This window comes from Trifolium pratense, linkage group LG7 (genome assembly GCF_020283565.1).
Source record: "Trifolium pratense cultivar HEN17-A07 linkage group LG7, ARS_RC_1.1, whole genome shotgun sequence".
Classification (NCBI taxonomy): Eukaryota; Viridiplantae; Streptophyta; class Magnoliopsida; order Fabales; family Fabaceae; genus Trifolium; species Trifolium pratense.
In genome coordinates, this window is record NC_060065.1 from 18848196 (window position 1) to 18864460 (window position 16265).

Sequence of the window (16265 nt, forward strand, 5' to 3'; positions counted from 1 at the left end):
TCAAAATTAACGGTTTGCCTTTTTTTATACGCCGTTAATCTCATCGCACCACCATCCATCTCGGCTACATGGGGACCGGTTGTGGAGCAAGAGGCGGCGCAGTGTAACGTGGAGGCCGAAAGCAGTGGGGTTGCAGATGGTGCAGTGGCTATAGAGGTGGAGTACGGACACTAGTACAAATATGACATATTACACATCATGTTTACATCTGACGAGCATATGTCAGATGTAAAACGCTATATGGAGTAGTCTTTTCATCTGGCTTCAATGTCCACAGATGTGAAAAATAAATAGACAAGACTTTTTACATCTGGCTTCAATGTACCAGAAGCATAACTAAACGCGGTGGCAATCTTGTAATTATGGAAACAATATATAAGTCAATTAAGAGTAAAAAAAATAAATAAAAAAAAGACGTATTCGTTCAACTCAGAGTGAACCCGCTGCTCTCACGATGAACCCTAAACTATCTAACGCTAAATTCAACTTCTCTCTCACTCGATTCAATCGTTCATCACGATCTCAAATTCCCTCTCATCTCTCACAATTGAACTCGTCCTCTCTCTCTCTCACTCGAAATTGAACCATCTCTCACGATGAAACCCTAATATTCTCAGGCGAAATTGAACAATCTCTCACTCGAACCTGGCCTCTCTCTCTCTCACACTCGTTCTCTCGAACTCCTCATCTCAGATTCGCCAAAACTTCATCGCCTTCTTCAGGTTCTCAAGATTCGTTCAAGCTTCAGGTTCAACATTCACTAAACTTGTGTTTTTTGACATGATTAGTGTTTGAGTTAATTTGATTTTGGATTAAAATTTGAATGAGAAGTTATTTTGTAGTTTGTGCTAATTAGGATTTTGATTTTGTAGTTTGACCTAATTAGGATTTTGTTGTTTTAGGTTATTTAATGGACTTGTTGATATTTTTCTATTTTCTTAGTTGTTTTGATTTTGGAGTTGAAATTGTGGTTGTGTTGTTTTAGCATGCTTAGTGTTTGAGTTAATTTGATTTTGGATTAATGAGTTTTAGGTTTTATAATCCTTTCATTCTTATTCAGATGAAATTGATGATGGATTCTATTATGAAATTTTCACAAATTACACTCAACAACTTGTTTATGTTTTTAATTTTTATTTCATTTAAAGTTTGTGATTTTTTTCAGGTTCATGTTTATAATGTACCAATTTACTTGTTCAAATGTCAATTTTAAGTTTGTGATTTTTATCTTCCATTATCATGTAGTCCATTTGTTACAACTATTTACATTTACTTGTTAAAATTTTATTATTCTATAACAGGACTCCATGGTATGGGTGGAAGCTTTGTTACCATTCGAAAATGGGGACCTTCTCAGCACCATTCACCAGGTTGGAATGGTTGAGAAAACTGTAAGTAAATACCCCTGTCCATCTATCAATTGCTACCTGTTGATCATAGTCTGGCATATTATACATTGTTTAGTATATTGTGCTTTCCTCCTCGTTATGTTTTTAATTTTTATTTCATTTAAAGTTTGTGATTTTCTATTATGTACCATTTAAAGTTTGCCATCAGGCCTATGAGTACTTTGCATACTTAGCTTGTTTATTCAATGCATAAGTTGTTTTGATCAATTTATGTTTGAATTATTGTTTTGTTTTATCATATAGCATTATAGTAAGTGAAGATGATGTTCATTCCATCTGTGTCAAGGCATAATATTATCCATGTCTGCATGTAGTTGAAGTTATGCAGTTTGCTAGAGTAATCTTATTATCGATCTTGTGTTGGGTGGTTTGTTCTTCAATACACTATATGCAGGCTATTTTCTCTTTTCATTCTTTAGCTTCGAAGAATAATGCAATTTTGGGTTTCATTGTTTTTCACTCTGTGATCAATTTTGCAGAACAAAGATTGGCCTTTTGGATTTCTTGTTTTTCTTCTATTGACTATTTTTTATTTTGATTGTTGATGATCATCATGGAGAATTATTCAAGAAGTGGTGGTGTTCATGATTTTACTATGGCTTCAAGAAAAGCTGAAGAAACAAGTAAGTTTTAAATTTTCATTTTACTCCCAATTCATTCTTTTTTTTTTATTATAATGTTACAATGTTAATTTGAATTTCTAAACCCTGAATGATATGATGATCATGTGGATTTGTGGGTCTCGTGCAGGTTGATGACACCCTCGACTTATTCAACGAACTTCAGTTGCAACATCAGGTGGTAGCTACAAAGACTAAGACGCTTCATGATGCATGTGATAGACTGATGTGGTTTTGCTATCTATCCTCTTAATCTCAGTTGTCTTTTTCTTGTTTTTCTTTTGTTTTGTCTGGAATGATTGTGAAATTTACTATGGCATGTGGGTAATGGTTGCCCTTTGAATGTACTCTCTTGTTACTTTAATAATTGGCCAAATTATGTATATGTAGAACTAGTAAATTAAATTAGAAAACTGGTTACTGCATTTCCGTTTATGCATAGTTGCAAATATGAGTATAATAGAGTTACATGTAGGAGTTTTGAATATAGAGAATCAAAATCCATCTACTCTCTCTTACTCGAAATTATAATAAATGCACGGAGTGCAATTGAATTCAACTACAAAGAATCTTGATACCATGCCCATGTCGCGTAAAGGAATGACACATTGAAATCAAACTAGCTCATACATATCTCAGTTGCTTAATTCATTTGAACTCACTCACCATTTGAACTCACTCACCATGTTTTTTTGCTTAATTTACTCAGTTGCTTCATTGCAGAGTTGTTTTAGCACCCTTGACAAGAAATAGATCCTACGGCAAAGTTCCTCAATCTCATGCTATCCTCTATTACTCTCAGAGAGCAGCTTGTTCTAATGGCGGTCTTCTCATAACCGAAGCTACCGGTGTCTCTGATACTGCAAGGGTGAGTAAATAATACTATTTGGTAGTATTGTAGTATCACCCAGTTTTCTCATAAGTGGGTACAACTCACTCATAGCAATAAATCTCAACCAAATGTTCTTTCTCATACTTAGTCAATTTAGAATTACACGAGGTTCCTATTGCCTATGTTGTACGATCACCCAATAGTTCACTAACTGAGGAAGATATTAAAAAGTTCATTGCTAATCAGGTAAGATAATGGACAAGCTTGGTCTCTGACCATTAATGAAATTATGAGATCTTCAACCGAAGATATAATGAGATTTATATTTTTAATATTATATGAATGTAGAATTTAAGTGATTTAAAGTGATGATGCCTGAATGTAGAATTTAAGTGGTTCAAAGTATAAATGATTCAAAGTGATGATCTTGAAGCCAGATCTTTTTAGCATAAGGTCTTTTTAGCATAACACTAGTCTTGTTTGCATCTAAAATGTGCACTTTTTGTTCATTCTTTTCATAGTATAAACTAATTCTGCACTTGTAGATCTTGAAGGCATGTTAAATATGAAGATTCAAGATTTGGAGATTGTAGAGGAACGTAGAATCAAAAGAGCGGACAAACATGGAATTGCTAAATATGAAGATTTGAAGATTGTTATTTCATCCGAAAACGTTGTTGTTCAAGTCACTTGATGTATGCATTCTTACTTTTTCTACTAGTGTCCTTTTTCCATTCTTACTTGCATTTTGTTCGATTTTAGATTATGTGGTATGATACTACCTGAATGTATTTTAATTTATATATACGAATTAGTTGATCATGTATACGTAATGGATTTTAGTCATGTATATATAAGTAAATATATATTTACATATTGTAGGTGTTCGATGATCCGACATCATTAACAGAGGAGGAGCTCTATGAATTGCGAAACAGTTGGGCAATTTGTTTTCTTGACCTATATAATCCTTAGGTAGATTATGATGTTGCCGATGAGGCTTAGGAGCTAGCTAGGTTAATTTGTGTGATGTTACAATGGATTCATATTAATTATGATGTTTTGAATTGTAATGACATTTGATATTTTGCTTGAATGTTGAATTGTATGACATTTGGTATTTTGGATGAATGTTGAATTTTAATGACATTTGATTATATTATGTAAGGGTATTTTGGTTGAATGTTGAATTGTAATGCTATTTTGGTTTTTTTTAATTACAAATTAGGATTTAAAATATAAAAAAAAAAAAAAACGCAGGATTTTGAAAAAAAAAAAATTAAATAGTTACTATTTCACATCTGGTGACTTGGTCAGATGTAAAAGGTCCAATTTAATTAAAAAAAAAAATTGGTCAGCTAAAACATGAGAACAGAGGTAAAAGGGGATACTTTTACATCTGGCGAATGTCAGATGTAAAAAGCGTAAACTTACTACTTCTTGTACGTCTACCTCTGACTGGGGTCAGATGTAAAATGGGGTTTTGGCCAGATGTAAAAAGTGTTTTCTGTACTAGTGGGAGGCTGTGTTGAGCCGCAATGCGTGTTTCAGAGAGAGAGGAGGATGGGTTGCGCTAGGGTTTTGTCAAATTAAAATATTGTATTTATAAACAGAAAGTTTATAAATGAGAGGAGGGGGTTTCGTCAAAAGAATAAATAAATGTCACTATGGTTTGCATCAGGACAAAATATAATTAGTTCGCTTCTATCCATTCATAGTCTCATACTAATTTCATTACCATTACCATGAAATTGAATTTTTAGAAAATTAAATATTACCTTTCAAAAAAAATTAAATATTAACACATTTAATCAAAATAAATAAAATATTAAGAAATGAATTAAAAATATTCTTTAAACATAGACAGTGATATCCTTCATTTTTCTCTATAAATTAAAGTTTTCTTTGGTGTCATTTCATGTTTTTCATTGTTTTAAAAAAATTGAGTGAGAGAGAAATCATCAGTGGGATTGAGCTAGCAGTGCTGAAGTCCTAATCAATTTTTGGTGTCCAACATCCATCAACTTTTGGTATGTGAATATATATATATATGTATTTTTTTATGTTAATCTTGTTTTTTTTTTTTGTTGTTAATCTTGTTTATATGTTATTGTGTTTTGTTAATTAATCACCTTATTGTTTTTATGAATTTATTTTTGTGTGTGATTTTATTGTTCTATAATTTGGGATTTTTTTTTTGTAATCTTTTTTTTTTTGGGCTACTGAAATTAAACTCACATAATTGTGAGATCTCGGGTTCGAATCCGGGTCACGACGATCGGTCTAACAATTTCGGTATTTTTTATCAGTTGAACTATAACTTATGCAACTACAATTTTTTTTTAATAAACTTTTATGGGACTACAATTTGTGATTTTATCTTGTGAAAATATAGATTTAATATTTTTATTTATTTTATTTACATAATTATATTATATGTTCAAAGTTTTATGCATACATACTCTTATATTTATATAGATCTATTATATGAATATGTTCCATCTCTAAAATACTATTTAAAATTTCATGCACATCCACATGTATAACACAACAATGAGAAACCTATATATGAATGTGATGGGATGACAAAAATACCCATATCCGCTGATAGTTTAATGGATATCTGCGGGTAAGATAAATAGATATTTCAACTATACGTTATTTGATCGATACACATGCAGATTTAATGATATATGTATCCGCGGTTATCCATACCCGTTAGTAAAATATGAAAATTATATAAATATCCTTAGTTATTAAATCTAAAAAAACTTTTTAAATTCATTAGATCACTTTGTGATGAATTATTTTGATAAGAAATGAAATGTATAGATTTTTTTTAAGAGAAATGTATGTATATTATTATGTTTTGGTAAAAAAAAGAAAAATGAATGTGTTGCCTTTTGTTGTTAAATTAACTTGTATGAATATTATTAGTTAATTTTTTTTTTGTTTCTTTAAAAGAAGATGAACAAATTTCAAGTAATTAAAAAAAAAATTACAAAAATTATAATTTTGTTAAAAAAATATCATACATGAATATCTGTATATACCCATAGGTACCTCAAAATCCGTGAATTAATCGCGTACAGATATGAAGCAGATATGAATATGATATTTATCCAACGAGACGAACATGAATATCATATTATCCGCCCCATGGATATCTATTTATATCCCCATGTGCAAACATCCTTAAGTCTTTTGAAATAGGGGTTTAAACTTATTTGACTATTATTTATTTTTTAATTATTTTATATAATGTATAAATTATTCTTTTGCTCTTTGTTATTTGTTTTTTGTTTTTTCTCTTTTGTAACCCAAAAAAAAATTATTCCTTTTTATATAAAGGGTGTGTTTGGTAAGTCCAATAAGTTAGCTTATAGCTTATTGGACTAACTTATAACCTTCTTTGAAAAAAATAAAAGTGTTGGGTAAAAAGTTTTTCTCACGAGCTTATAGCTTTTTTTGAGATGTTATTTCAAGTAGCGCTTGAGCTTATAGCTTATAGGTTTTTACAGTTTTTTCCATTTTTAACCTTTAATTTAATTTTATTATTTTTTATAAAATAAAAAACTACCCACTAAAACAAAAACTACCCACTGCATATAAATGTCATTTTATGTCTTTTTATATTTATCAATCATTTAAAAAACTAATTTTACCAAACATTTTAATTTCAATCAGCTAGCTTTTCAGCTATAACCTAGCTTTTCAGCTATCAGCTAACTTATAGCTTAATTTTATCGAACAAAGCAAAAAAGTATAAGTTATTTTGACTTCAAAAGGCAATTCTTCTACAAAAAAAAATAAAAAATTAAGTCAAAAGAAACATAATGTAATGTTTCATTGTAAGCGCTCTTTGCGCCATAAGGTCTTCCCTCCCTTAGATTGGGGCACTATCTTCTCACCCTAAATTTTATTTACCAAAAACCAAAAAAAATCTAATATTTTTAATTTGAATTTTTAAAAAGCTATTTTGATAGTATCATCTCAATGATTGGAAGATAGACAAACAAATGAATTTGATGTTTTTAGTGGTGGATTTTACGATGAGGTCACCTTTTTTTTACAATGGAGCAAATGATTGAACCTAGAACCTCATGCATGATTTTCAAACTTCTCACGACTAGACCAAACCTAATGACTTAAATCACCTTCTTAAGTGGTCTTCTATCAATTGACACTTAAAATTATCATAAATTTTAACAAAATTTTACAGTACTTTTCAGAAGTAAGAGTCTATGATTGTCCTTGTCTTTATGTATATGGTAGTGACCAAATTGGTATTGGTTTCATGAGATACTTTTTTTATTTTATTTTATTTATTTATTGAAAACATGTTTGTGGCCTAAATATGTTTAATCTTCAACATAAATACAATATTCACACATCCAATCAATGATCACTTTATTTATTTTTTAATTATTATTGGTGTTTATGTATTAATGTTATATATCGTTGTGGTTTGTGGCACACGCAAAAGTCAGACAACAAGATGGGTCATCAATACCGTTTAAGAAACTGGCAGAATGAAGAAAACAACCCGGTTCGTGATGCTAGAGCTCTAAGATATTTGTTGGCTACTAATTCTATAGATAATACTTCTTTTGTTGGTACCAATAATCGCAGTACCGTAGGAGGATCGGGAACCACCACAGTTCAATCAATTCATGAACTTATCAATCTTCGCCAACTTCGTGAAAACACCAACACTTCCACATTTACTGATCATGGTAATGGTGGTGATTATCGCTATCCTGCTCCTATTATATTACCAACAACTACTATTACCAATTATAATGACAATCGTGCTTCTTCTTCTTCTTTCCTGCCTGCAAGACCTGTTGGATCAACTTTGACCACCATCAATAGAGGTAACAACAACATGTCGTCATTATTAGGTTTATCATCCATGTTATATCCAAATATTGGAGGACAATCTGTAGGACTTGCTGGTTTACATAATAACAACAATCGAAGTGGAAGAGCTGCAGAAAACAGTAGCAATAATAGTAATCGTATTTTCAATAATGGTAGAATTAACAATAATGTTGCTACAACTGCTGCTGGCCCTACTAGGAACGACGACCTTGGGCGCTCTTTATCCTCTAAGAGAAGTAGATCACCTAGTCAGTTCTTGAGAGGAGAAAGTTCTAGTCAAGGTTCACAAGCTGCTGGAACCTCTAGCAGAAGAAGGATAATTCCTCATGTTTGTCCTCATCAAGCCAATCACAACATTGCTTCTTCAACTTCATCAACATTGCAGAGGAACTATAGTGGTAATAATGTCATTTCTAATATGTTAAACCAAAACATGATGAATCAAGCTACTGCTGCAGGTGCAGAACCAAGTAGTACTAGCACTACTCGGTCTCGCATTAATAGTCTTCTAGAAAGTCGTGGTCAAGCAGGTTTTTTTGGTGATTTACCATATCAGTCTAATTCTACTAATGAGCCGATTGATATTAATCACTTTTTGTTCTCACCTCAACAAGACCGTTCTTCGAATAACTTCATCAATAGAAGATATGATCCTCCAGCTGAATCCACACCGTCTTTCTATACCTCTGCATCTATAAGAGGATCGCTGGAAACAACTCAAGTTGCCACATCTTTCTATACCTCTGCATCATCTTTTCGAAGCACGGGTTGGGGACAAAATCATAGTAAAAACAACTTTTTTGATAGTTTTCAACGCGTAATTGTTGATGTATTTGATCATAGCGTAATAAGTATTCAAGAATATGCAATGATATTGCCAAGTGGCCATGTGTATCGATTTCAAGCTCCAACTCTTGTTCATGTGCGGCCTAGTAGTTCTGTACCACCACAACGACCACTGCCGATTTCTACTCCTTCATCAGGAAATTACCGGCTAAACCCTCCTCCACCTCCTCCTGGACCGGGGTTTAGTACTACTTTAGAAGCTAATCGGTATGTGCAGACCAATTCAAGATTGATAAGATCAGAGAATCGAGTTCGTCTTGGCAGTCATAACCACATTTATGTTTCAACTTTTCCTGAACTTATGGCGGAGAGGAACATGCCCAGGGATGAGGTATACACTTTCTTAAATACTTGTGAATATTTTTATTGAGTATTAGTCTAAAATAATTTATACCATTAATTTTCAAATATTCTGAATTTATTTCCCATGATTCTTAGTCAAAATTAATAAGTGATAGCATTTAATCTGTAGTTATAACTTATATAGTGTTTTTTTTTTGTGTTAGTAAACATTCACTTTCAAATTAAAACTAAAACCAAAGATACAATAGAGTTACACATGTATCAAACAATTCATATCCATGTCTTAGGTTACTTAGGTTGTCTTGTTTAACTCAAATTCTAAGATAAGTTACTTAGCTTGTTATGGATTGGATACTACTTTGTAACAATCTATTGTTACTTTCTAAAATCATGTGAAAATTTAACGTACAATGAATTGAAAATGATGATAAGTGTATGTATGTGTACTCATATTTCTATAATTAATCTATCCTACAAATCTATATATCTTAGTAATTGATATGTTTATTAATTTAACATTCATGAGTCAAACATGGCTTTAATATTTGGGTTTATAATGTAACAGCATAGCTCCACGCAACAACTTCGCAATGAGGTAAATAAATCTTCATTCAAATTATGTTATTTCTTACAATCTTTTTTTTCATTTTCTAATACATTTACCAAGTTATTTTAAACATACATATTTCTCTTGTATTTATTTAAAGTCTTTTATTAGTTGTTGGCAACAGACAAAATATTATCTAGGATGGAAAATTCACATCACTTTTTTTTGGTTTACAAATTCACATCACTTTGCTTTCATGTATTTTGCAAATATATGTCACACATGACTTGTTAATACGAACAACATAATTGTCCTAAATCAGTTGGCGGCTCACTCTAGAAGGGTCAATGTGGGACTGACGGAGAAAGAGATCCTCATGTTCATTCAACAAGAAACGTTTCAAACAAGTTTTGAAGAGACCAACCTACATAATCAAACCTGCGTCATATGTCAGGTGAGGCCAACTACATGTTTCATCGTTAATAATTTAATATAGTGTAACCAACACATGAACTTTCATGATTTAGCATAACAAAATTAACTTTCTGGACAAAAATTTAAAAATAAATTATCTCTTATTATGTTGCTATTTTTTTATTTTACAATACAAACATTAGAATGTTCATGATTCATAATCTACCCGTCATTTTTTTAATATTAATTAGGAAGACTATGCGGATGGGGAGCGAATAGGAAGAATAAGGTGTATGCATACATATCACCTGTTGGAGTAAGCCCTAAAAGTCAATCTGTTTTGATAGAATCTTCTTTTGTATCATGACTTTGATTTATATATTTAATATATATAAAAAGGCATTTCTTTATTATGTTTGTTTCAAACTAATAAAGTCCATAGAATAACTAGTCTAATTAATGGAACATTAAGTGTGACTTAATAGTGAGACTCCATTAAACATAAGGACACTATTCTTAAAGTATCCGTAGTCAAGTTTTACTGTGATGTGGGATAACAGTAAAACATAGAGACTATTATGTGAGTAGATTGATGACCTCATCTCACGTGTCATGGATATGAGATATCAAGTCTTCACATAGATATAAATATTAGGAGTAATATTTATATTGGATTGACCCACCATGAGAATACTACATAGTGTGTTATGAAAAGTGTCATAAGTTATTCTCATAGTGATAATGGTGTATACCACCCTTCGACCTGAAACCACTATGGACCCTAGATGTGGAGTAGAGTACTTAGTTGCCGTTCAAACATTGTCCGTAATAGGATGACTATAAAGTCGGTTGATGGGTACTCCACAAATCATGCTGAGAGACATGAGTGACCTAGATGGAATTTGCCCCTCATGCATAACAGGAGTAATATCTACGGGCCTCTTGATGGAATATGACTGATAAAATGCGTGGCCACGCCGAACTAAGTCAATATGAGATATTGAGCTTATTCGTTACTCAGTATATTCTGGGATCAAGAAATAAGATATTGAACCATACAAGGATGACACGATCTATGCCTTGTGTTCAATATAGATATAAGGGCAAAGGGGTAATTATACACACGATCGTTATCATGGAAAGGTTTCGTCAGATCACATGACATTCTCGTCACTTGGGTAGCAGTGATGTGTTGCTAGATACCGCTCACTGTCTATAATATTAAATATGTGATTTAATATTATTGCCAACGTTACGAGAACCTATAGGGTCACACACAAAGGACAGATAGATGAGAGAAATAAATAAGTAAGACTTATTTATAAAATAATAAGTAGGACTTATTAGTAATTAAATAATTAAGTATGACTTATTATTTAATTAGAGAAGCGCGGCACACCGTAAAGTATGGTGCACTTAAGTAAAATACAGCACACTGTAAGGTACGGTGGATACTCAAATAAGTCTATAAAAAGAATACACTTATGTGCTGAATTTTAACCTAAGAGTTAGTCCTAAAATTTAGAAACCTAGCCGCCTCTCTCTAAACCCCGTTCTCTCTGAATCTCTGGTGGAATTGGCTAGCACCGGTCATCGGAGAAGTTCTGTTCGTGTGGACTGAGTAGATGCATCGCTACTTTGCTTTGCTCGTGATCAGAAATAGTTTCTACTTCAAAGGTTCTGCACTTCAAGAGGTAAACACATAAACTTGTGGTTTTGTGTTCGTTGATTTGTGATTAATGGTTTAATCAAGATCCGTTCATCGGGATTGTTCCGCTAAGAGGATTAATTTTTTTGAAAAACCCCTCTTAAATCCCTTCAGTGGTATCAGAGCATCGGTTTCGATTAAATCATTACGTTCAAATCGTTTTAATGTATAATGATGATTATATGATGATATATTCATGTTTATATGCATCCGTATGGTTAAGCTTTATTTTGATAAAACATGATGACTCGAATATGATTCGTAATTAATTATGTATATCATCGTTTGAATTATAGTAATTCTGAAAGTTTGTTTTTCAAGAGATTCGTTCTTTCAAAATCGTATGAGTTTTGATTTTAGTGAAGAAAAAAAAAAAAGGAGCAATCAGTTATATATATATATATAAATATTTGATATAACAGTAAGCAATTTTGTGTATATGTTTAAGTTTGAGATGCTTTCGATCTGTATTTCAAAAGTCAGATTAAAATACTCATGATATATTTTCAATTGTCTTTGGAAACAATGAACTTTAAGTGTTATTAGTTTGTTGAGATAAATTAGAGAACTTCCAAAATTGATCCGAAATATATGGTTAAGAAAATCATGTGAGCAATTAGTATGTTACGTTACGTATTCAGATTTGTTCTATGAATGTGATTCAACAAATTGGCATGAAATTCATTGCAACGTGATTGGCTAATATGATTGGCTAATTAGTCTTCATAAGAATTATTTTATTTTACTTTGAAATTGTTTCAAAAATTACTAAGACCATCTTTAGAAATTGTTTAAAATATAATAATATTTTGGTAAATATTTGATTCAAAAGAGTTTTGATTAAATTACCATATTTGATAATTGGAGAATTGTCAAAAGATTTGATTCAAAAGAATTTGAATAATTTTAGCATAATTTGTTTTGATTTTGAATCAAAATATTTGATTGTTAATCAAAAGATTTAATTGTGAATTAAAAGGATTTGAATCAAATTGAATTGATTTGGTAACTTAAAAGCGATACTGAATCAACAAAATGTTCGATTCTGTTTTTAAATTAATTATTTGAATTAATTCTATATATTCAAATTTTGAGATTAATAATAATAGTGTAATACTATAATTGATTATTTTTATTTTTTTAATTGATTAAATTTTAATCAATTAATTCTTAGAGGTATATAGTTATGGCCTTAGCGTGTTTGGCGTTTATTTTATTTGGTTTAAATACGACCTGCGTGTCGTGGTTTATTATTTTATAAATACGGCCTGCGTGTCGTGACAGTTTACTTACTTTATTTATTTTAAATAATTGTAATTGCTCGTGATGACGGGAGACAAAGCCAAACGAAGGATGTCGACGGAGTAACTTGAAAAGTTTGCTCGAGGGTCAAAGAATTGTAATAAATTAGTTTATTTAATTCTTTCATTTTAGGAGGCCATAACTATACTACCTTAGTTTATTTTATGTATGTGATGCATGAGATGAATGTTTTAATTATATATGTTTTGAATATTTTATATAATTGTTAAACATATATTTACATGCGTGTCATGTAAATTGAAACGCGTGTATGAGATACACATGTCGGTGAGATCAAATTTAATTAAAAATCCTTCGAGTACTCATAAAGACTAATATTGAAGATGTAGGTTTTGCCAACGCAAGGTGCATTTTCTATACTAGTAAGATGTGTCTATATTAAGTTTTATGCTTTCCAAAGAATAGCACCCTTCAAGATCAATATCGATTAATGTAGGTTTTGCCAACGTAAAGTGCATTGTCAATATTGATAAGTTGCGGTGAGATAACCAGTTTATCCGATTGCTATTTATTGGGTTTAACTTAACTAAAGAAAATATAATATGATTATATGACTTTAGAAGCAAATGTTGGGTCATTCCATATGATGAATTAGAATAAGTGTTATTCACCCAACGGAAAGGATATGAGAGTTGTATGAGATACAATTGGAAACAGTTTCCTACCTAAATAACTACGTTTTGTGTAATCAGCCCAACGCTGACTTAAAACAAAGTGAAATATGGATCTCATTCCCACTAGAAAATCTTCCAACGGAATTTTCCGAATCAAATGTTGAGGGTCATTTGGTTTGAGTAAAATAGTGGGAGCATATTTAATTAAAGACCTAGTTAAATATGTTTTAATCATGATACAAATATTCTTATTTTCGTAATTAGATATATTTGGCATATAATTTATATTTTACTGTAAAAGGTCCTTATGAAGGACATAAAGTTCAGAAAAGAGTTTCTGAATTGGTACAAATATGAGAAAAACTGCTAATAGTTTTGAAAGAGTCAAAATGAAAGAAAGAAGTAAGACTTCTTCATACATTTTGTTATAGAAAGTTAAATTATTCACTTTTGCATCTTAGGTATATGATACCAAATGAAAATTTCATATTTGTTGAAATATGAAGTTGTTTAAAGAAGTGAAAATTTGACCATAGATAAAGTCAACCTACGTTTAGAATAAAATAGTTTTATTGATCGTAGAAGTTGAGTTTGACATGGAACCAAATAATTGTTATTATGTTTCATTTAATAATAGAAACATTGGACCTAAACCTTGTATTGACAAGAAAAAGGACTGCTTGTTTGAATAATAGACAAGTGTTGTTTCATTATCCAAATAATGTTTTCTATTCTATTGTTCTAATTGAGTAATGGAATTGAGTTCCATCAACTTGATAACCTTATCTATAACAATGATGAATAAGGATCAAATAAGATTTGAACCTTGTAAATTAGTGGCAATTAATATTGTTTAGTACTAATAAGTGAGACACACATTTCTAGATTCCATAGATAGGAATTTTGGACTCATTTGATTTATATCATTTGAAGGATGTAAGTTCCACTTTTGAAAATAGTTCAGTATGTCAATTATCAACTAAGACAAAGTGACATTTTATCTATTTGAAATATATACATATGAGATGTATATGAACCACTAAACTAATTATTTGCTAGATATAATTTTATTTCTTTTACTTCATTTACATTACTAATTAGCTTAGTAGATGTGAATATGTGTGGTTGACACAAAGTATGATTCTTTGAATTTGTTCAAAGAATTTATGAATGAAGTAAATGAATAATTTTGAAAAGTATTAAGACCATACGAACAAGTCGTAATGGTAAATACTTAGATAAGGAGTATAGTAACAACTATTTATATTACATCATGTTCGACATGATTACAAATAAGATAGTTCGTTTATATCTCCAGCGACTCTTTCGAAAAATTATTTTAATTAGAGTTATTCTTTACCCACAAAAGTTCCAATAAAAGAAATCATAAAGACACCATATTTGATATGGAGGTAAAAGTACCTAGTTTGACTTTATGGTAGTTTGGGATTGTACGGTTTATAAGATAAACATAATTCCAACTTGGATTAATGTGTATTTGTGGAGGGATCCTAAAGAAACTTAGAAATACTAATTCTACAACACTCTCTAGGACAAAAGTTGTTTTGTTACTAGAATTAAAATATTCCTTTAGAAGGAATGTGTCTCTAGAAGAGATAGTGGGAGTGATGTAGAACTTGAGTAAATTCGAGTACCACAAAACACATGTTTTTGAGAATGGAACATGAATTGGTTCAACAAGAGTTGTTGTTGGATCACCAGTTCGAGTAGCACAAGACCTATATAAGTCGGATATGTCATATCACACAGTTGAGAGTCACAGTTTTACCATGACTCGACAAGGTGATATATGATGCTCATGGAAGATGAGAATGTGACTTATAAAGAGTCCATGTACACAAAACATATATGGATATTGTTTTGTCATCCAATTGTGTAAGACTTATAGGATAAATATGAGTCTTGTTGTAAAGATTCACATGGATGGTATTGTGAATACCTTTATGGTGTGATTGAATATGAAAGGTTTCACACAAATCATGATGCAATTATGATGAAACCTTTATTTCAATCATAGTGCTTAAACTCATTTGATTCCACTTGCAATTATTGTATGTTTTACTACGAGTTCTGGCAGATGGACAACGAGGTTACATTCCTTAATTGGAATGACCTTACATATGTATTTGACATATGGACGGGGTTTCGTTAATCTAAAGGATGCTAGAAAAATATATAAATTACAAAATTCATTTATGAATTTGTTCAAATTTCTCAAAGTTGAATTATCAGTTTTATTGATCAAGTTTTATGAAAACTAAGATTAATAAAGGAACTCTTGTGCACACAAGAAAGTCAGTGGGAGTATTTAAATTAATCTGGTATTGTATGTGGATGACATACTGATCATCAAGACAATTTTCATACACTACACATGTAAGACATGATTAGGTAATTGTTTCTTGATGAAATACTTAGGCGAGACTTCCTAAAAGTTAGGAATCAAGATCTATAGAGATAGATTATTGACATATCTCAACCTTAGCCTATGTACAAATTTGATGAAGTGTACAGACACCTCATGTGCTTAATTTTATTGAAATTATTGCACACGTCACATGATGTATTTTTTGTCTCAAAGACAATATCCAACCTCATTGGATGAGAAAGGGATGCATGAGAAGTAACCAAATGCTTTGGCAATTGGGTTGATCATGTATATCATGATATGTACTAGACCAGATGTACTATATGCTATTAGCATAAACAATATGTACCAAATTATTTCTAGTGATTGTCATTAG

At 31.0% G+C, this 16265-nt stretch overlaps 2 protein-coding genes across 5 annotated transcripts; both read left to right on the forward strand.

The window, feature by feature from the left end:
* Positions 1–1396: 1396 nt before the first annotated feature.
* On the forward strand, positions 1397–3957 carry LOC123893770 (12-oxophytodienoate reductase 1-like). Of its 4 annotated transcripts, none has more exons than XR_006803542.1 (5): positions 1397–2032; positions 2160–2260; positions 2753–2897; positions 3407–3556; positions 3744–3957. XR_006803542.1 is itself a non-coding variant. In XM_045943568.1 (5 exons), exons 1-4 carry the CDS (start codon positions 1994–1996, stop codon positions 3422–3424), a joined length of 300 nt encoding a protein of 99 aa, XP_045799524.1. In that variant the 5' UTR covers positions 1397–1993; the 3' UTR covers positions 3425–3556; positions 3744–3957. The 4 variants fall into 4 exon arrangements, 2 of the variants coding, with proteins under 2 accessions (XP_045799524.1, XP_045799526.1); XR_006803543.1 differs by having other exon boundaries at positions 2160–2207; XM_045943568.1 differs by having other exon boundaries at positions 2160–2257.
* A 3402-nt stretch (positions 3958–7359) lies between these two features.
* LOC123896003 (GATA zinc finger domain-containing protein 7-like) lies at positions 7360–8961 on the forward strand. The gene has a single exon (XM_045946463.1). The coding sequence runs from the start codon at positions 7360–7362 to the stop codon at positions 8959–8961; it is 1602 nt and encodes a 533-aa protein (XP_045802419.1).
* Positions 8962–16265: the final 7304 nt, after the last annotated feature.

Bases quoted from the DNA above. Each gene is read 5' to 3' on its own strand.
- LOC123893770 (XM_045943568.1), top strand. From the start codon at position 1,994: ATGATTTTACTATGGCTTCAAGAAAAGCTGAAGAAACAA. The intron at 2,033-2,159 runs GTAAGTTTTAAA...GGTCTCGTGCAG, and splicing joins AAGAAAAGCTGAAGAAACAA to GTTGATGACACCCTCGACTT. The intron at 2,258-2,752 runs GTGGTTTTGCTA...GCTTCATTGCAG, and splicing joins GATGCATGTGATAGACTGAT to AGTTGTTTTAGCACCCTTGA.
- LOC123896003 (XM_045946463.1), top strand. From the start codon at position 7,360: ATGGGTCATCAATACCGTTTAAGAAACTGGCAGAATGAAGAAAACAAC.